The following is a 22,463-nucleotide window of genomic DNA, read 5'->3' as shown; positions in this document are numbered from 1 at the left end:
TTCAGTCCAAATTGATAATTTTCTTTCAGGGACACAGTAAATTGTTTTTGAATTGTGAATGGTTCCTACATGTATAAATAACAATAGACAAAAATGGTTCAAAATTTTACTTTAATGTCAAACTAATAAAGAGCAAATCAGAAACTCAGCTGAGTAGTTGTTTGGGAAATAATTTTAAGATTAATAAGTACCAATCTGTGTAGTTTAATTAAAAAATTAATAAAAAACAATCTATGTAGTTTTATTGATTCCTTCTTGTTTTGCAAGTGGCTGAGCTTTGGTGGTTTTTACCTGGCTCTACAGGAGGCTTTGCCGTTTTTGAGTCTCCTACCTGGCTGTCCCGTATGTTTTATGAAGACAGTAAATTCATTTTCAGTGCTCAGCTGTATCCTGCCCATTCTTCCTTCAAATCCACCAGAGTGTGCCTTGAGTCCTGCAGGATGTAGGTGTGAGGGTTCTCCTGTTCCTTCTTGGACCTGGCTGCACTTTCTGAGTGGGTTCTTGTGTCCTGAGGAGGGTGAGCAGCCCAGTTTGCTCACTGCTGCTCAGAGGTGACGGTAGCTGGGACACATCTGCACACCTGCTGCTCCACATCTGCACAGCTGCTGCTCCACATCTGTACAACTGCTGCTGCACACCTGCTGCTCCACATCTGCACAGCTGCTGCTCCACACCTGCGCACCTGCTGCACACCTGCTGCCCCGCAGGGCTGGGCTGCAGGAGCCGCTGGCTGCGGAAGCGCCCAGCTGTAACTCCCCTTTGTCTTGTCCTGCCCAGCAGGAGCCTCTGCCCTGCCAGCACAGAGGGTTTAACAGTGAAACATCAGAGTTGACTGTTCTTTTTGCATACGTGTCGTTTTCCCTGTTGGTAACAGTGTTGGCTTTTACGGAGGCAGTGAGAACTGTGTGGTGTCAGGGCTTCCAACAGAGCTGGGATTTTGCTTTTAAAAAGAGGCAGTTGGCTCAGACATTAGAAATGGTGGAGGTTCAGGTGCTACTGGTATCTGCCTTTCTGACCTTTCTCACTCTTCCAGGTCACCAAGGATGTTTCTTACTCTTCATTGCTTATTGGGTGCTCTTTTATACTTGTCACCATGTAAAGTATGTATTTATGACTCTTAAGTGTGTAAACAGTGCCACAGAGTTTATTAGCCTATCTTCTGTTTTGCTGCTGATGTGGTTCTAAGATACTTTTTCCAAGGACTATTATAATAAATGATAAATAGTTAAATAATTGTTTAGAGATGCTCTGACTCAAGCTTATTCTACACATGAGAACTAATTCAGTTTTTTTTTTTGTAAATGGCAGATATTTTCCTTAACAATTTGAAACTCTGAACGGCAGAAGGGTATGCAATCAAATTAATCAGGGTGAAGGTAGTAAAACCAGCCCTGCTCAGGCTTTTTTCCTCTCTTCTGTGTGGGAAACATGACATTTTCCCCCGATAGTGGGAATGTTTTCTTCTGCAGGCCTGAGTCACTTGTGAGGAATGCTAAGATTAATGCACAAGATTAATTTTCTCACTGCTGCCTTCTCCACTGCAAAAATGGAATTTTGCTTTCCTTTGAACTTTTCTTTCATTTCCAGCAAAATTCCAGGTACTCTTAATGTGGGTTTTTTCCTACACATTCAAATTGAATTTTGTTCGGTAAAATCTGTAAAAATTTTTCTTTGTCTTTTAGTGACCATGAGCACAGAAGTCCATGCATGCTCTCTTTCCGACTTAAAGATTAATCACTACACTCTAAAATGAGCTGTTTGCTCTGCATTTTATTCACTTCTGCAATATACAGGAAACCCTCTGTTCTCACAGAGCTGTGAACAGGGGTTTGGCATTATCAGGATTCCCTAAATGTACAGTATTAGTTTAATTCAGGTTTTTTCCATTTTCAACGTAATATTAATTCTACCTAATCTATAGTAACAGATGTTCTGAAATGGGATTTATATTTATATTGGATTCTTTAAGAGAGATTAGTCCTGCTGTCATCTTTCTTAATTAAGCATTAACAATTATTGAAAGAATTAGTCTTAAATACTAAAATTAAAATAAGAGATAAAGGATGTCTTCCCAGGTGGCTCCAGAGTAAGCACTACTGTCTATACATTGAATCTCATCAAAGGCCAGATTTTAATGCACATTATTTCATTTTGACATGCATTGCATAAGTGTTCCCATTGAATTTGATTAAAAAGACTTAAAGCTCTGTCTTAAGGGAATAAACTGCCTGTTAAAGTAATTTTAGGAAAAGCAGTAGTACAAAAATGAGTACGTGTTCCATGGTCAGTGCACCTTCATTTATATAATTTTAAGATTTAACGCATGTAGTTGAAAGTCATCATAAGTGAAAGGAGTGCAATTGACCTTTCCTCAGCAGTTTGTAAATAGCATGTTCTGTGTACTGTCCCTAAAGAATAGCAATAAATCCCTAAAGCGTAATAAAGGATCCCTCCAGGTATCTTTCTTTGCACCTTGGGCCAGGCATTAGCTCCAGCACTAACTGTGACAGCTCTGTCCTGCACGAAGGGCTGCAATTCCCTTCCAGACTGCAGGGGAAATGCCTGAATCTGCTCCCTGCCCTCCTGTGCCCCAGTGCTGCTACCCACTGAGGAGACATAGGAGGTCACCTGGAGGGGGCTTTAACACTGGCTTTGGACTCGACAGTATCTTTCTGTCTCTTATTTGACAAAAAGGAAGTCAGTCTGGAGAACAGTTAGGAAGAAATGAAGATGATTCAGATGAGTACATGTGTAACTTGGTGTGGTCACGTGCAGACACCACTGCTGTGCATCCTGTGTTCCTGCTGATGCTCCTCGGCTGTGTTCTCTTTGGTCTACATAAGGTTGGAGAGCTAATTATTCCAATTAAGGCTAAAAAAAAAAAAAAAAAGAAGCGTAATTTCCATATTAGATTGTGATGATAAACCTAAGACATAAAATCCTGTTCCACTGAGGTAACTGAAATTTATACCTTGTTCTTCATTTAGGATAGACCTTTGCTCAGGGTTTCTTGTAGTGTTAAGGGACAGAGATTATCTTGTAGCAGGTGCCCTGTTCTTGTTCCAGAAGGGATTTGGTTCTCCAGTGTGATGAGGAGATCATAGAAATGGAAAAAAAGGTAACATTAAAACTCTTGAAATTCTGTCTTCTCAGTCAGTCAATTAAAAGACATAATTGAAAACGTAATTAAAGTTTGACAGCCTGCCAAAATCTGTATATCACATAATTTTTTAATAGTGCCTTATTTTTTTAAATTATTTATGACTCTTTTGACCTTTTTTCTTTCTCACCTTCCTGCATCCAGATGGATTTCAATTCAACTGAAATTAATTTCAATTCTTCTCATTTTCTAAAGCCCTGAATTTTTCTTTCCTTGTTGCCAACATCCTATTTCATTCTGTGTTCTCCTTGTTTGCATTTGCTGCTTTTCTTCCATAGGTTTCTGACACTGTTGATTTCATGCTCAGTCCCATGTTGGCTACTCATTAACTTCCTGTGAATTGTTCCCTTTGGGTATTTAATATTTGCTTCTACAATTTTTCCTGATTCTTTTTTTGTTCCTTTCTTGTTATACCACCATCAGGAGTGGTCATTATTCCTATTCAGTAACATAATTTTCCGGGACTCTCATATCATTAAGTAGAAACAAAGGCAAGTGTGTATTTGGATGTACTTAACAGGGTTAGAAATTAATTAGAAATGTGGAAGAGAAAACCTTCCTCTTGCCTCAGAGACTCAAATTTCATGAGAGTTTTCTATTTAGCTAGCCTTGCAATTTCTGATTTTCCATATTCAGATCAGTCTTTTTCTGTTTTCTCCATATCAATGGAGAATTTAGTTTAGAGCTTGTTCAGTGAAAAAATTCAGATAACATGGATGAAAACTCACATTTAGTCTAAATGGGAGGAAAATTTATCTCAGTAAAACTTAGTGAAAATATCTGAAGCATCACACCGATTAATATCAAGCTAACATGTCAGGTTAAACTGGAGAAGGAAACAGATTGAATCACAAACTGCAGAAGACTTTCTGAGCACCTTGCTGAGGCCTTTTCCAAAGACATTTGCTTTTTTTTTTTTTATGGTGTATGTTATTTCAAAATGTTTCTAAACAGACAAGAAAGAAGAATCGGAGTCATAAGAGCAGAGAAATGTACTTGAAATTTATCACTCTTCACAGTGCGTTCCAGCCTGTCTGAGAACAGTTGCTGTAAAGCATCTGGAGAGGAGAAGGGATTAAGCCCTGGATCCTGAAGGATGTGCTCATACTTGGGCAGTGAGCAGCAGGGTGTGGTCCTCATCTGACACTGCTGGTGGACTTCTGTTCCTGCCTCTACAAATGGTTTCCTGCTGACCTGAAACATTTGCTTGGGGCTAAATTAAATTAGGGAGGGGAGTGTCAAACTGCGAAGTTGGAAGAGGCTTTTGAAATGCTTGGCTTTTTGTGGGGGGAAACTGCAGCCTTGAGTGGGTGGCTAAGGTCCCTGTGCAGGGGAAAGGACGAAGCAGGTGCCACACACAGACCTGCCAGTGTGCCAGACAGAGCTGCACAGCACCCAGAAAACTGGGTTTGCTGTTCTCCAGCGTGGTCTGGAGGGAGGTTCCTACACCAGGCTCTTGGAAGAGCTACAAGCCAGGCTAGAGAATAGCCTGAAATCAGGAATCTCTGTTTATGTTGCTCTGGTTGGTTATGTTGGTTTGTTTGTTTTTTTTCACTGGTGGTCACATCTGATTTTTGGGTTTGATTTGAGGATTTTTTTCTTTCCCTTCACCCTTTTCTTTGTTATTGTTTTCTGGTTTGTTTCAGAAATACATTCCCATATCTGCATAGTGTTCTGGCCATGAGGCTCTTTTTTTACAGAATAGCCTATTTCCTATTTGAATGAAAACTGGTCATCACTTCATCCTGTAAGCATGCGGCCTTTCACATGTACTTCTGGGAGACCACCTCTTGTACTTTCTGCCTTTTCAGTCCCTGCTGTGTGGACCTCAGTGTGGTGTGGTGGGGCTGAGGTATGGAGACCTGACTGACATTTTACTGATCATGCCAGAAGGGCTGGTCTAAAGTTAAATACCTATGTATAGTCCCTGTTAGACATGTGGCACCAACCTTTTCCTTTGGTTCTCTCACATGTAAATTGGAGTGATTGTTGAGAGCTGGGTTCTTCACAGAAATATGGATTGGTCCCCTCTGCTGCCCTGGATTCAATAAGCTGTATATGTTGTTATAAATGTAGATTGCAAGCTGGTCATGGTTGATTTGTTCTTACTAGTCACAGCTCTCAAATGTTGTGAGGTATTATTCCCACTTTTTTCTAACACTGAACAAAAGAGAGAAAAGATGCTAATTTTTAAAGTAAAATCAAGCAGTCTTTTTTTTTTATGTTCTCAAAACCTACCAAAAAACAAACTCTTGCCACCTTCTGATTTTTTCTTCCTAGGATCTTATGTAACAACCAAAGTGATAGTCCTTAGACTCAACTTCTGTATATTATTAATATGACTTTTCAAGATCTTGCCTGCGTTTGCACATCAGACTACAATAGCATGGCATTGGGACTATTAGTAGCAATTTGGATCACTTTATCACCAGTCTTTTTTTTTTTTCCTTACTACATAAAATCTTTACCCAGATGATGTGCAGTTATTCTTCAGGGACATTTGCATCTTAGGATGTCTCTAATCCTTTCTACAGAGTGCATTTTTTTCAAACATCTCAAAGTAATGTGAAAAAGCCTAGTCACCAAAAATTAGAACATCTCTATCTTTCTTGCTTTATAAAGTAGTGACTGAATCTGTAAGATGAAAACTTCAGGAACCTCATGAGGAGTTGTGAACCTTAGCCCAGCTCTGTTTTAAAAAAGGCTTTCCTTGTGTCCAGCATTTTTGCCAGTTAAGACATTAAAAAGACTTCCATAAACAAGGTGTGAAAGCAGAACAAATGAGTGTGGTCCTGCTCCAGCTGACATTTACTGAAAGATTGATATAAGCTTCCTTTAGGGCAAAGTTGTCTTCCTGTGCATTCATAACAGAGAGAGAGATGGCATTGGGTCTGTACTGGGGTTCTGTAGCTATTCCACCCTGCCAGGTCCCATTTAACTCTTTTCTCACTTACTAACTTAGTTTACTGACATTGCTAGGGACCCCTTTATATGTGGCATCATGGAAAGTTTAGGATTCTACTTCCTAGATTTTCGTTTTTTTGAATGATGCGCAAGCAGACCCAAGTGTCTCAGAAGTGAGTAGTGTTTTGGGGTACCTCAGATTTCAGATGACAAAGTCAAGTCAGTGATTTTTTTTCAAAGGATGAGGACGCAGCATCAATCTGCCTCAAAGAGCTGCTCAAAGTGACTTAAGTCTGAAGCTGCATGTTTATACAAAAAGCCATACTCCCATGTCACAGAGAGTGAGATTATCACTGTGCTCATCCTGGGGGTCTTGCTCCCTGTCAAGATTTGGGAGAGAGAATACCAGAATCAAGATGTGGTCTGTCCAAAGCAGCAAGGTCTTCTGTTGTGTGAGAAACTAGAACAGACTGAAGCTCTGAAGTCATGCAAGCATTTTCTCTAGGGAAGTGTAAATGTCTGAAGCATATCAGAACCTGGTTTTTAACCAAGACTCTTTTAAATACATCTACTCAGAAGAAAATCTTACCATTTTGTTCTTAAGTTTGCAAGACATAGGCAGGATTTACATAAGTATTGTTGTTATTTACAGTTACAGTTATAATGTTTGAGTTAAATATCCTCTAGCAATCAGCGAGGAGCTACGTTTACATCCTTGCTTGGTTTTGTGTTTGCTTCATATTAAACCTATTTGTCAGGTAAGTGTTGATCTGAGCAGAACAAGTCTCTTGCTCAGAGCAGCCCTGCTCGTGCTAGAGCTGTGCCTTAGCTTCCAGAAATGCAATGTAATTGAATGCCAGTAGAAATTGTTAACTTGGCAGTAGCTCAAGCACTATATTGCATTGAGGCTTTGATTTCTTTTATGCCAAGGTAATGTTAGAGCAGCCCTTGATTTGAATTTACAGGACTGTGGCAGAGTATAATCTAGTTCTGGGCATTGGAATACTTCCCTGAAAAGTAGGAGGAGCATGGTTTACTTTTTGTAATCATGCTGTTGTTTTTTTATGGCTAATAGAATATTGTTTGTATGTAATTCTAGGTATAGTGTTGTGAGAACTGGATAGTTAGTGTTATATAGAGTTGAGAAAACTAGAAAGGCAAAAAGCCTGAGTCCAGTTTATGAAGGATGCAGAGCAGTATGGCAAACATAGAGTAATGGGAAAATTCCCTACTTTGTAGATTCAAGTAGCATGGATATATTTCCAAACATGGCTTCGTTGTGGTTTTTTTAAAATAAGAAAATACATCCTCTCATTCTCAAATTTTCTTTTGGAGACAGTAGGACTTTTCTTACTATTTTAATCTTTTTCTTCAAACCTACTTGTTGGAATTTTGGAATCCCCAATATTTAGCTGTAGTCTTGAATCTAAACAGTACATTATGGATTTTTTTTTTTTACTTGGATTTTGTGTTGGTGAATAAAAGCTCACAGTACTCCCTGTGAGAAGCAAGCAGAAGATTAAATATCTCGACCTGCAGTGTAATTTGATTATTTAAGATTCTGATCATCTGCTTGGTTCAGCTGTAAGGATATTCCTTTTAATGCACAGACCAGGTGGTGTAAGTCACGTGAATGTGAATGTTTTACGTGTGAAAATCTTTACACTGGTGCTTATTCATTTCAAGACACAGGAAGTTCCACACTGCTCAGCTGCTTCTCTTCCAAAAGGTTCAGCAGCCCTTCTCTGTAAAAGTCCAGTGCTAGAAACAATAAATTTATATTCATCAACTTCATTGTGCAAAATGCTATAGATACAGCAGTTAAAAGAATATCATAGTGCAGAGCAATTTGCTTCTCATTTGCTTAACTGAGGCTGGGATTCAGACTTCATGTTCTGAGTGCCTTTCAATCTGGTGTATATATGATTAATGTTGGTGAGTCACTTCTGATGGGAATTTTCGCTTTTTCTCACATTGCAGGATAGGGAGACTTTCTGCTCCTCCCACCAGCAGCTCAAAAGCACTGTAGAAGACAGAAAGGAGGAGATAATTTTTCATATTTTCAGATTTGTACTCTGTTAAAGGAACTGAGGAGATAGCCAGTCCCTTTGGCATTTGCTGCACAGGTGTCTGCAAACCGAATAGGACAGCTGGGTTTGGAATAAAGGTGTAAGTAGATTGTTATGCACTTGAGAAACGTTCTTACTGCTTACTTAAATTCAGAATTTAGGTGGGTAGACGAGACTAGAAAAAATGGGAAGGAGGATTTGGGAAGGAAGTTACTCTGTAGGTGTAGGAAGGCAGATTAATGACCTGAATCCTTTAAGGGTTCATGGTAGGAATTGTTGGAGCTCTGGAGATCTGCTTATTCCTCTCAGAAGTAAATAAATAAATTCTCCTGGGGAGAATGTAATGCTTCATTAACAAAGCTTTGCTCAAAAGCTCTCTGTAACTGACTGTAAAATAATGTACAGAACTTTCCTTGTGATTTTAGAAAATGCTTTTCTTAGGTTTCTGTGTGTGTGCCTTTGCATAAAGCATGCAATGCATAGGTTGATTGTGAGATTCAGTACCACAAATTCATCAAATAGGACAGAATGGCTTCCACACTGAGGTATTTTAAAAGGCTCCACCTGTATCTAGAGACCCAATATTTGGAAATGCCTAGGTGCATAAATGTACTGGAAGTCTTCAGTGATATTTTACAGTGTTTAAACCAAGTTAATAGCTGCTGATTGCAGTAGGGCTTAGGCAGCTGACTTGCTTTTGGTTTGGCTTTTTGCTTTTAAAATTACACACAAAACCTCTGTGTGTAATTTTAGACCTCTAAGTCATGTCAATATATGGTCTGATACTTCTGTGAGTATGCTTCAGCTAAAATTTGAAGTCTACCTGGCCTCACTTCAGACACTGAGGACAGACCTTTTGAGCTTGTGTCTTGTGGATTTTGTGTCCAAATTGTGTTTTGTGGAGCTGCAGCTCTAGGACAGTACAGGGCGAGATCACTTGAAGCAAACCACTGCTACTGTAGACAACTGTACCAGATAATTCTTCTTGTTATGGTTGTGATGGTCACTACAAATAACATTGCTGACTATTTGGTGACCTCTAGGAATTTATTCTTCTATCTACTACCTTTTGGACTTTGGTCAGTACCAAACTGACTCAGCAGAAAGCATATGGCTACAGTGAATATTAGTGCCAATTATCATGACACTTGTAATAGTGCTATTAGTTTGGATTCACATTATTGTTGGATATACAAGTTTAATTTGTTCTGTTATGGATTCTGCATTCTGCTGTAACATTTGATTTGTATTGTTGCAGGTTGGAAAAGAAATTCTTATTGCTTGCTTAAATTCAGAATTTAGGTGGGACATGCGCTTCAGAAAGTGACTTTCATTAATAAAAAAAATAAAAATATTTGAGTAATTAATTGTATCAGAGATTGATACTTTCCCTTCTTTCCCCTCTGTTCCTCACAGCCTTTGGAGTTCTGCTTGCTTTCCAGAAGTATAATGACATGCTCTGGGTGACTTAAAAGGCTTATTTCTGCCTGAGGCTTAGAGCAGAAGAGATGAATGCTTTGGTAGTGCAATGCTGGTCTGAACACTCAGAGAGAAAACAGAGCTTTTTGAAGATAGAAAATGAAAAGATTTTATAATGTCTTCATTACTTCTAACATTTGTTTTCAGTATTTTTTTTCTTTTCTAAAGAAATCTATAGCTTCCATGCAAGTTCCTTTGCCCTGTTGGTTTTTGTGACGCGTTATTCATTAAAGATCTATTCCTACCAACAGAAGATGCTCAGGTCAAGCTCCTGGCTGCTATAAAATGCACACTAAATACTCAGCATGAATTCTGGTGGGCATTTGCACTTACCCAGCAAGTGAGGATACTCTTGGGAGCCCTGCAGAGAATTGTTCAATATTCTGTAAGACTGCAGTCTCCAAATTCAGACAGTATGTACAGGATGGCTCTCTAAAAAGATTTTTAAAAAGTTAAGACTGGAGAAATGCTAGGAGTGGGTTAAGAAAGCTGAGCTGTGTATGTGTGGGTGAGGAGGAGAGTGTTTCTCCTGTACTCTGACCTTATTTTTCCCCTTCTCTGAATGGTTTATTCCCCATTTCCCATGCATCTCTTTCATGCACGGTTTCAAGGTACTGTCTGTTGTACTCTGGAATAGTTTGTGGCTCAGGAGGAGACAGATTCCAGTGGCCGTACCAGGAATCAGGCAGCATAGGGCCTCCTCTGCACCGTGGGCTGCCATCCTTGAATTTACAAATCTTGCTGGGAGCCTGATGAAGGTGGTCCAGCTGACTGTTGCCTGGTGTTGTTGTACGCTCAAGTTCCCCACAGTACATGCAAAAATGCACCTCTTTGATCAGACACTGTGACTGTAACACCTACTGACTACTGTGACAGGAACTTTCTAAGTGCCCTGTATAAAACATGTGTTTATTATTCTGAAGAGGGTTCAGAAAAATGACTTGGTACATTGCCATCTCTGAATCTCCCTTTCTCCAGGCAGTTTGAACCTGTGTACACACAACATTATTTTCAAAGTTTACCTTTTCAAATTTGCTTGTCATCTGAATTGACAAAAGAAATGCATCTTTCTGCCTTTTTTTCCATCACTCTACAATATCATAGATACTATACAAGGAACACTGAGAAAGAAATTATAAAAGGAAGATTGAATAGCAGATCTAGTTTTGTAGTCCCTTTGAAATCTTAGAGCCACTTCTGTTTTCATCGTGGCTGTTATTTCCTGGATTATCATAATCAAAAATGGATTATTATACACAGTAAATGGTCAGTGTGCAACAGTTAAAAATAACTAAGTGATGCCATCTGCTGTCTTAAAATCTTATTTAGTATTACATCTGACTGAATTGTTATCCCAGAAGTGGAAACTGCCTACACTGAGTATAATGTCAGAGCCATGACATGTTACCTTGATGCGTGTCTAAGTTAGGCAATATAAATATTGATTGTGATTAAATATAGTAGACTATAGAATGTCAGAAGGAAATGTGATACTAGTGTCAATCCAGAACAATTCCTTGGTGAACTTATTTTGCAAATAATTTGAGGGTTTTTTTCCCAGACTCTTTTGTTTTTGGTATTTCTGTGCAGAAGAAGTAGAATCTTGTGGAATAGAGAGAAGATTGGGAGAAGGTGACACACCAACCCATTAAGGTGTATGTTTATTAAAAGATATGTTTTATGTGGTGAAATTCTTCAATTTACTTCTGTATTTAGTACAAGTTATCTACAATGACTTTTAGGTACTTTATCTACAGCCTTTTTAGGTGCCTTTTTTAAGGAGAGAGTTAACCTGACCATGGTCTTCAAAGAAGGTGAGAACTACATTTCTGTAAGACATGTTGCTCCAAGAGAAGTCACTCTTTGTCTCAGATCATAACATTTAACACTTGAATATACATTCAGTTAATCTGAATTTGAAGTGAAGTTGACTATGGACCACGGTGGTCAGCACTGAAAGGGTATCTCATTCAGAGAATATTGAATAGTTAATTATTTCACAGATGTGTGTGTGTTTGGTTGCTTGGGGGTTTGACAGCAAGAGTTAAGGATATACTTTGTTCACATGCAGTTGTGCTAGATTGCCATTTAATGAAATGCTGGAACATGGTAGGGTGATCTGAAATGCAGTCAGCAGTGCATAGCAGGTATAAAGGGTTGCAGAACCAGAGAGATGAGATTTGACTCTTTCTGCTTTTCTTCTTTGTTGCTTTTTGTAATGGTCTGTAAAGGACTGCCATAGTCCCAGTTTCCTGTACTTTTTTTTTCACCATAGTGAAAATAATCTGAATTCTGTGAAGGTAACTATCACTATTGCACTGTTGTAATTTCATATCCTGAATGGATGTGCCTTATTTTAGTAAGGTGTGAGTAAGGATATGTTTGGACATAGACTTATGCACAACCACAGTCTGATAATGAAGTGTGTAATTTCTTGTGGATGTTCAGGCTTTTTAAATTTATTATCAGTCCTGCAGTGATGTGTATTTCTGCTTGATTTTTAAAATATATGCAATCTGTGCTTAGCATTTTACATAGTTTAATTTTCATAGAAAACTTACTCAGTAAATAACTATTCATTTCCAGATGTAGCGCACTAGGACTGCTCTCCTATTAGAGCATTATAAATAACAGAAGTTCTTAATTTGATTCCTCTCTCTACTATGGGAGCATTTCTGTAAAATTCACAAATGACCAAACCAACAGCAAATTAATTCTACAGTTAATCCCTCAAAGGGTTTTGCTTTCCATCTGCCTTTTTATTAAGGAGATCTGCAAATCATGCTTTGACAGAGAAAAAGCTGTGCGTGTGTTTGCATCTTTCTCATAGCTTGCCATGCCTCTTTCAAACTTCTGTAGAATTCCTTTGCAGCCAAACTGTCCAGCCTAGAGCATTAACGAATCATGAGATGGTTTGAAAAATATAGAGATATATTTTAAAAAATATGTGCTTGGCAACCCTTTTGATTTTTGTTTTCTAAACATTCAGATTTCCAGATTTCTCTGCACAACTCTCAGGGCTCAAACCTTGCTTTAAGAGGCAGAATAAAACGTGAAATTCAGATTTTTATGTAATAATAAGCTGGGTTTAAAAGCACAGAGTCTTCACTGCACTTCACAGAGTTTACTATAAATTTCCAAGTGTCCATCAACCAAAAACTGTGACAGCATAGAATTATGATGCATTTATTTACATGCAGATTTGGTGTTGTTTATGTAGTCTCCTAAGCATGAACTGTAAACTGTGTGTTAGGCTTTATTTGGGATAGTTTCCAAATGATTGGGAAGGAAAATAGTACTTAGTTTAGATAATATAATCCATTAGTTCCTATTATATTTCCAGGACAAATGCTGGTCATAATTAGACCATCAGTAACAATGTAAGGAAATGTTATGGTCTTGGCTGTATGAAAAAGCTCCCTGAAAGCAAGAGGAAATTTAAAGGTCTTGTTGAAAAAAAAGGAGGAAGAGATTTTAATTCCTCATGAAAATTCAAGGAGCTCCTGAGATGATGTTTTAAAGAAGTTGCAAAAATGTACTCATTTTCTAATTAGCTCATCTTTCTCAGGGAATGATGACTGGCTGTTAGCAAAGGTTTTTTCTGGAAATGTCTAGGCTTTTGGGTAACACATGTCTTCCACCATGCCAGTCTGGCTGTGTGGAAGTTTGAACTGTTCTCTAGCTACAGGATAATGCAGTATCAGGGTGCCCAGAGTGCTTGTGATTCTGTAAGCTGATGTGGACAGTAGAGTATGGATTAAAGGTGTGGACAATGGGAAGGAATGACTGAGATGTAGGGAAGATAGAAACATAGAATTAAAGGAAAACCAGGCTGTCAAAATCATCTTGTCTTCAGTCTGCCCCCCAAGATTTTATGCTATGTAAATTTTTCACTATAGCAAAGTGCTTCATAAATTTAAAATGTAAACGCAGAAGATTTCTTTCTCTTATTCCCTGGTGTAATTTTTACTTTTATAACTCATGTTCTTTTCCAGCTGAGTGCTATTTCCAGGGAAGCCAATTCATGCATTTTAGAAGTGAGCAGTGTTTTGGGAAGTCTCCAATCTGACTGAAAAAAATACAAGACCCTTAGTGAAGTACCAACATGAAGACCTAGACATGCAAGGAGCCATGCACATGATCACTGTTTATCTTCATTCCTGCCCTTGCTGCTACAGAAACAGAAACACTTCAATGACTCATCTTTTTTTTTTTTTGTTTTGATGCTGAATTACCAGAGATGTCTGATTCTGAGTGTAAACTCCACACTTTGAGAGGCCTGTCCTAGGCTTCGAAGTGCCCTCTATCATGGGAGGAGGCTTGCTGTGCATCACCTCAGGTCTGCCTGAAAGACATCACCATGTCTGCCTTGCCGCAGTCTGACACACCTGTTGGTAGGATGGAGAACACTCATCACAGAATTTTCATCTTTGAAACAGAAAAGGTCATTTGTTACAGACTATGAACTAGGTGACAAAATGCAATTTCCCTGGTAACTCGGAGCAAAAGTGTAGCAATAGTGTTGGGTGTGCTAACCTGATGTGCTTGGCTGAGTAAATAACTGATCAGGATAGTGATGCATATGGCTGGGTCGAATTTGTTTTTCTTTTGTTGTTTTATTTTGATGCCATATATACAATTCTTCTTCTGCAGCCTAAGATTTGAATTATGGATATCAGCTTTTAAAGCAAGTTTGGTGCATGTGGGATAGGTTGGAAGTTTGGTGTAGGATTTTACTGATTGGGAAACATTTGCTTTAGTTCCTTCAGCATTACTCTTGTTTTGTCACCTCAGGTTATTTCAATAGCCTCCTCTGTGAAAAATGGGTTGTACTGAGTCTCCCGGTATGATGTAGGAATTCAAATAAATATGGTGGTGTGATACCTTAAATCAAAGTTAGGATTCAGTCTATACTTTAAAAGATTTGTGGTTAAAAACATGAAGTTACGTTCATAATGACTTATCAGTTCAGAAAATAATTACTTCCACTCGCTAGGGCAAGCAAGTATGAACTTTTTGTGCTTATTAGAGCGAAACTCAGGCAGCTGTAATTTTTAAGTAAAGTTAGATAGTCTACTGAGGAACAAGAATTCTTTTTCCAGGTAAGTAATTTTTTGTTGTTTCATTTTCTTTTGCTTCTTGCTTGAATTACTCACAGAGTAAAAGTTCAGCATTTTTGCATTAAAAAAATATATCTAGTCACTCTTATTTCCTTACTCTCTTGAAATGGATGTTGCAGAAGGAGTAAGATTTTCTCAGTGTTCTGGTTTTCTTCCAAGCAGTGTTGCAAAATGCATCATCAGTTCAGCAGTGTAAGCATGGTTGCTTCTGAGGGCTGGGAGGAATCACCTTTGGCTGCAGCATTTAATTTGTCTGATTTGTGTGTGCTGTGCTTTGTGAGAACCATTAATAGTAACTCTTTGGAGAGTGTAAATACAAGAAACAGGGTATTTATAAAACTTGAGAAAATGCCCCTTGAAATGTGTGCATTGTGAGGTATTTCTTAATGTGGTTAGGGCAGCTTCTGTCATTTGTTAAATTGCTGAGCCTTTAATTCATCAGATCTGGACTCCATCCAGCAGTGATGTTTCCCACTTGTAATACTTACTGGTTTAGGGACTTGCATGTGTTCTGTGGGAAATTAGGGCTAGAGATTGACAGTGACTTCGGTGGTGTTTCATGGGAAACAAGTCAGAGCTGATATATACTGTAGAGTTAAGGCAGGAGAAAAGTAGGCACAACACAAAATCTGTTAAATTTAGGCTCACTTTCTCTTTTTCTGGTTGCATTGGTGTTTTCAAGGCCAATCTCTTTTGTCTGTGTATATTGTGTTGTGTTGAGTAGCTATGGGACAAATTTACAACATGCTGGAAGAGTGGGAAAGGAGCAGTTAAAGAACATGCTGGCTCTGGCAGGAGAGGTATGGAGCAGATCCAGGTTACAGTAACTCAGTCTTTAGCTGCTCCCTAACTTCATCAGTTTTGACCTGCAGAACTGTCTTCATATTGACAGTATCAGAGCTTTGTGAGGAGACAGTAAAAAGCAATTAAACTTTAGTCTCTCCACAGTACTTAATTTCTAATGGCAAATTTGTAGCAGCTAGTAAGAGCAGAGTGGAGTTAGTGTTTACAGACTTGAAGTTCGGTGGTGCTAAACATAGTCATTTATAATTCAGTACTGTCAATTCAAATTGGTCAATCTGTGATACGATGTGATGGTTGCAGCATTACTTTATTATATTGATACAGTGTGTATGTGGAGCATTAATCATCTGCTTAGAAATCAGAGTCTTTAACATCCCAGACCATTGCGTGATAAACCTTCCTGCAGCAGCTTTTGCTGTCCCTGGGCTCTCTATTTTCAGTCACTTCAAGTTTGTGAAGGCTCACTTGCAGAGTGGAGTTTTACAGATTTCTACTCACCCAGGGTCTTGAGGGAAATGTAGAATCCCCAAATGTGGGAACAGAACCTGCAAGAATCTATAAACTTGGCCACGGAGAGAAAAATGACCACATTCACTAAAACATGAAATATCATCTCCCACACACAGAAAGAAAACAAAAAACAACATGCAGAATCAGACTCTGAGAAAGGATTATCAAGTAAGTTTAAAACAGTACTGTATGTGTTTCTATTTTAAGATTATTTAACATAAATTGATATGATCTGACTCCGCATGTCTCCAGTGAGGGAATGTCATCCTGAGTGCACAGAACATGCACATTGACTTGGAGGAATAAACAACTCTTCTTTGCTGGTTTTTTTTGAAGTGCAAAGACAGGAAAGGGGGAATGTGGTTTCCCTTGGTACCTTTAACTCTTTCCCCAGGCCAAAGCATGTGTTATAAGCTAGCAAGCAAGCAAAGAAAGGTTTATTAGAACAAATAGGGAAAGGATCAGCTAAAGCTCTGAAGACATCTCATCTTCTGAAACCTCTTGGCACTTTGCATCATCGATACCTCCTAATGTTCAGGATTTTGCACTATATGAAGGTCTGGAAACCTGATGGTTCTTCTCAGTTAAGCCTTGGGATGAAGAGTCCTCTGGGAACTGAATGGGTGTGAATCTTCATGCGGAAATCCAGAAGGTTGAGGGTGGATGGAAAACAGTCAAAACAACACTTTGGTTTTAGTAAGCACAATGGTTCCTACTTTTCCAGTTTTCTGTGTACGTAGGAAGGGCACAGAGGCTATTTTTGATCTGTCTAGACTATTCTTCTAAAAGGGGTCTCTTCTTTTTCCTCTTCTGGTTATTGGTCATCAGGAAGAATGGAGTTAGCACGTCTATTTGTGAATTTGCCCACACAATGATCCTACATAAACATTTTACAAAGCATATTTATAGAATTGTTGTAAGAGCATGTATCCTCAAGAGCTATGAATTTATGAAAATTGGCTTGCATGTAGTTTTATCAGTGCAGAATCATTGCTATTAACAAAAATTTTTGCATGACATTTTCTACTTAATGTAAAATCCACTACCTCCCCCTACTTCCCCCAGTTTAGCTTAAAAAAAGTTTATACATGGACACAAAGACAAAATGTGAATGTGCAGCCCAGTCATTTAAAGTTTATGCGTCTCGTAATAGTTTATTTGGATTATTGATTATTCCAAAGATGGAATATATTTCAGCACATTTGAAAAGTCTTGACAATCAGGTATAGTCCCCAGTGACTAGAAAAAAGGAAACATCACTCCTATCTTTAGAAACAGGAGAGAAAGGAAGACCTAGGGAACTGCAGACTGATGAGCCTCCTGCTACTGGGAAGATGATGGAGCAGATCCTCATGGAAGCATTGTTAAGGTACATACAAGACAAGGAGATGATCTGAGACAGCCAGCACAGCTTCATTAAGTGCATGTCATGCCTGACCAGTCTGGTGGCCTTCTGTGAAGAAATGACTGCAGTGGTCAACAAGGGAATACTGACCAATGTCATCTACTTAGATTTCCATAAGGGCTTTAACATGGTCCTGCACAACATCCTCATCTCCAGTTTGGAGACATGGATTTGGAGAGTGGACTAATACTCAATAAGAAGTTGGCTGGATGGATACAGACAGAGAGTCGTGGTCAATAGCTCTAGGTCCAAGTGGAGGCCAGTGACAAATTGTGTCCCTCAGGACTTTCATGGGACTGGAACCCTTTAATATCTTTATCAGTGACATGGGCAGTAGGATTGGTGCACCCTCAGCAAGTTTGCAGATGGAACACAGACACAGCAGCAGGACAGGATGCCATCCAGGTGATCCTGGACAAACTTGAGCAGTGGGCCCATGAGCAGCTCATGAGGTTCAACAAGTCCAAGGGCAAGGTGCTGCCCCTGAGTCAGGGCAATCCCAGACATGAGCACAGACTGGGAGAAGAAGTCATTGAGAGCAGCCCTGCAGAGAAGGACTTGGGGGTTCCTGTGGATGAAAAGCTGCACAGGAGCCAGCAGTGTGCACTTGCAGCCCAGAAGGTCAGTGGCACTCTCGGCTGCATCCAAACAAGAGTGGCCAGTGGGTCAAGGGAGATGATTCACCCCCTCTGCTCTGCCCTTGTGACACCCCACCAGGAGTGCTGCATCCAGCTCTGGGGTCCTCAGCATAAGAAAGACATGGATGAGTTAGAGCAGGTCCAGAGGAGGGTATGAAGATGATTAGGGGGCTGGAGCACTTCTATGAAGACAGGCTGAGAGAGCTGGAGTCATTCAGTCATTCAGCTTGGAGATGAGATGGTTCTGAGGAGGCCTTATTACAGCCTTCCAGAACCTGTTACTGCTTCTCTTTCTTTTGATGATGTTCTTCCGCACTGTTAATTTTCAAATTGTTTTTAATCTCCCTTCTCTCCACAGAAAAGTAATTAGGAGGATTCCAGGTTTCTTATGTTAGTGTATGTATGTGTTCATGCTTTCATTGCTGTGAAAGATCGGTTATGAAATGCAGTAGAGTCTCAGGTCATCTGCTGAAGCTAGAGAGAGAACCTTTCTCAGAAATGTAATTCTTGTAATCTGAAACTGTAATAGCTTTTCATTAAATGGGGTTGCTTCATCAAAGCTCAATGGTGTTGGAAGTTGCTGTGGATTGCTGCTTCCTGGGTACTTAGAAACCACTTGGAGCTGATTTTGTGCTAGCATGGAAAAATGCAACTGAAATGACAGTAATCATCCAGTTTTGAACAAAGCAGGCAAGAACTGGTTGATAATGTTGGCTGGGGACATGATAAGCAAAACTCTTTCCTTCTCCCTGCCCCCTCCCAGTTTTGCCTCACTCTTAGCTCAGTCAGCTGTGCTGCCCAGTGCAGCCTCACACTTCCTTGGCACACCCGTCTGCCCAGCTGTGTCCAGCTGCTGGTGCTTCTCTTGTTCCTGCTCTGGTGGGGTGTTTACAGAGACACCAGGCTCTGCTCCACTGTCTCTGCTGGTATCTCTGTCTGACAGAACTTGTGGTGTTTAGACAGGAAATGGAGCTCAAATAAGATGCTGGGCTGCTGTGACTCTGAACAAGCCTGCTTCATGGCTTCCAAGATTGGTGTGTTTTGCAAAGAAACTCATGAGTTGTCATGCAAAAAATGCTATAAAATGTTATTCCTTGCAGCAGAGCCTATAAATAGAAGTTTATATTACTTCTGTTATTATTGTTAATCATTTGGGTGACCCACTTGTATTAACCTGATCCATGACAGTAATTCAGATGGTAACTACAACTTTAACAATGACTGAAATATGAAAGAGCAGGACATGCCAACAGCAGCTAAGAGTCCAATGGGGGAAGGGTATGTCCAAAAAAATATTGCCCCTTTATACATTCACAGATGTATTTTATATATATGTAGCATGTTAATGAAAGTATATATATATATGCATAGTTTAACAAAACCATGCTTTCTGTAAAAATCATGTGACATGTGAGTCAGGCTTCGGGGTGGCACACACAATTGAAATAGCAGGTGTGCTGAAGTTTTAAATGTGATATTATTTCTGGGATAAGCTCCTCATTTCTCACAAGCAGCTGCTTTTCTGATGCTCTGGTGCTTATCTGTGTGGGCGTAGGGGCGGGATAGATCAATATTAGATGCATCTGACTGGTAAGGTTCTGTTGAATTTTGTTTGCAAGATATTCCTTCTGACATTCCTTTTAAAAAACCCATAGACCTTGTATTTAATACCTAGTCTCACAGTGACTTTAATACTGCTGGAATCATGATGGGTAAGGGCATTTGTAAAGTAATTTTCTCTCTGAACTCTGCAAGATTTGCAGGACAGAACTCAGAATGTTTCACATTCTTTGAGTGCATGTGTAAATAGGAGGCCATGTCTTGACATTGCAAGTGACATCACAGTTTGATGTAAATTGTATGTCAATATAATCATGGTGTTGTTTCATCTTCCTTTCTCCTTTTCACATTTAACAAATGCTAATAATATTTGAATATCTCAGGTTTGCTTGTAGTCATTGATTTCTGAGTGCCTACGTGGCTCACCTGGTTGTTTTCTGCATAGATCAAATTCTGGGCTCAGATAACCAGACAGCAGTGTTAATTTGTGAGTAACATTTTGATAGCTAAATTCTGTAGAAAATAGTGAGGGATTTTCCTTTTTTTAAGCTGTGTTTTCATTTTAGTAAAGCCCAACAGCTTTTGTTTTATGAGCCAGGGCTGCACTTAACTGAACAGATTTGCAATGTGGACTTGATGGGGAGGGAGTTGGCACTTTGTCGTGGAAGAGGATTTATTCCAGGTGTGTGCCTGGGAGAGGAGTATGGAGCTTCCAGAAGATGGAGCAGAAGAAAACAAAAGGACAAGTAATCCAAACAAAACTTTTGGACAGGCCAGACCTGACCTGTCGTGTAGCCTGAGTTTCTCTGCTCTTACATGCAGTTAGAAATGTGGCCAAATCCATACACAAGAAGTCATGGTACATCCGCAAGCTATAGTCAGCCTTCTGTCTTCTCACAGCAGCAAAATGAATTTGACTGGGAAAATTCTCTGTTGATTGAAACTGATATTTTAGGAACTAATATTGTAGTTGTGTCCTGACCATAGGTCAGAGCTGGATTCTGTCCTCTAAAAAGAAAGTATTGACTTATTTCACCATTGCTCTTCTGTGGTTCATTAGTAAATATTCAAGATCTTGCAGACTTGTGGTGGTTTACTACATCATAATGTTGACTTTATTATTAGAATGTGATTATACTGCACTTTGTTGAAATACAGGATTTTATTTTATTTTATTTTATTTTATTTTATTTTATTTGTGATACCTAAATATGCTAATGGTACTTGATATCTGCAGAACTACTTTCTTTGCTCTGAAAATGTTGCTGAGGGAAGTGGGGGCTTTGTGGTTTGGGGTTTTTTTTGGGGGGGGCGGGGTTTACAAACTGCCTCTAGGGGAGAGGAAGCTATTTGTGCAATTGCAGTGCATCTCCTTTAAGGAACAGTAGCTCCTCCTATGAATGAAGAGAAAGAAAATCCAAAGAATCAAAGGAAAAAAAAATCCTTTCTCAAGAGATTGATTTTCTTTGCTTTTCTGGTACTGTTGCAGGTGGTTATGTGGGAAAATCTCTCCTAGTCTAAGCTTTCTTACGTTTCCTTGCCCTATCCTGGAGCTGTTTACTCCTCTGTATTGCTGTCAAACATTTTGTTTAGAAACTTGAAACCAAGAATGCAACCCCTCCCCTCCCCCCGAAGAAACCAGAAAACCCAAACAAAAACCCCAAGGGTTTGTGCTATAGTGTGTGACTCATCATGCTTTTTTTGGAAGGAGGAACTTGCTGTATCCTGGTACATGTTCAGAAGTAGCCAAGCTACTAGGCTCAGACGTTTGAGGGGCTTTTTTCCCCTCTTTCTATCAGGCCATATGTGCTCAAACTTCCTGTCTTGGGAAATGAGAGTAAGTTTCTTTCTCTCTCCTTAGGTCCTGGGGGTTTTTGTTGGGGTTTGGTTGGGGTTTTTTATTTTTTTATCCAAAGGGAACTCTCATCACCTCCAGGAGTGGGATGTGTGGAGTAAGAGGTCCATTTTGCTTTGTAGGTTGAGCAGAACTCAAAATAAAACATTATTAAATATTTGCCTGCTCTAAAAGGCAGATTCACTTCGTTATTTATGGGCAGACAGAGATAATGTTTTACAGTTAAAAATCTGAAGTTATAAAAAAAAGGAAGTATTTTGAAATCTGTCTCTGTAACAAAGTTAGACACATACTGTTCCACATTTTGTAATTTCAGCTTTTAAAGTATCACATTGTTTATATATGAGTAAAACTTGGCTTGAAGATCTGTCCCTTTACAATAGCTTTTAGTAAAATAATGAGGAAGCAGTGCTACTTGTACATTATCATGTACAACCAAATGAATTCTGATTAAGTAGGTGGGGTACTGAAAGTGAGATCAACTTTGCAACTACTGGAGCAGCAAAAGTGGATAGTAGAGCTCATAATGCAACATGTAACATAAAGCTCTAAATAATTGAGGAAGTATTTAAGGAAGTATTGTAAATACTTGCCTCTTGCTCAATGGCTGGCTCTGTCAGCTGGCTGTCACATTTAAAATGCTCTATTTGAAGAAATTTGTGTAATCAGGACAATTCTGTATAGGGATAGTAGAAAAAAAAAATAAAGCTGATGATGCACCAGATGAGAAGTGGTGATGAATTTCTATGGTCGGTAACTTTTCAGTCCAATCTGCTCACATCTGGGAAAGTCTTCTGGTGTATGGCTTTGGAACTGCATGGATATTTTTTATGTTTAGGATGAAGATCCCTCGCTGGTTCCAGACTGATCCTAGTGGGTGAAATAATGAGATGGAGTTCTTGCTTTGCTTTATATTTAAGCACACTGTAATTAATTAGGCTCTATTCCATCACACCTTT

At 39.2% G+C, this 22,463-nt stretch overlaps 1 protein-coding gene across 3 annotated transcripts in view; it reads left to right on the top strand.

Annotated features, from left to right (window-relative positions):
• Window positions 1–22,463, top strand: part of ARHGAP6 (Rho GTPase activating protein 6) — a 159,987-nt gene that overhangs the window by 31,660 nt on the left and 105,864 nt on the right. Inside the window, exon 1 of one of the 3 annotated variants that reach the window (XM_066313861.1) lies at window positions 19,076–19,367. The exons of 1 other annotated variant lie outside the window; for it this stretch is intronic. Coding sequence is in view for 1 of the 2 variants with exons in the window: in XM_066313860.1 (XP_066169957.1) it covers window positions 21,454–21,486 (33 nt within the window). In the remaining variant the exon portion in view is untranslated. Of the gene's footprint in view, window positions 1–19,075; window positions 19,368–21,418; window positions 21,487–22,463 lie in introns of those variants that run through there. One more of the 3 variants, XM_066313860.1, reaches the window with a different exon arrangement.

The sequence above is a fragment of the Sylvia atricapilla genome, chromosome 2, assembly GCF_009819655.1.
Source record: "Sylvia atricapilla isolate bSylAtr1 chromosome 2, bSylAtr1.pri, whole genome shotgun sequence".
Taxonomy (NCBI): domain Eukaryota; kingdom Metazoa; phylum Chordata; class Aves; order Passeriformes; family Sylviidae; genus Sylvia; species Sylvia atricapilla.
The sequence above is the reverse complement of the archived record's forward strand: the minus strand, read 5'-3'. Positions and strand labels throughout refer to the sequence as shown.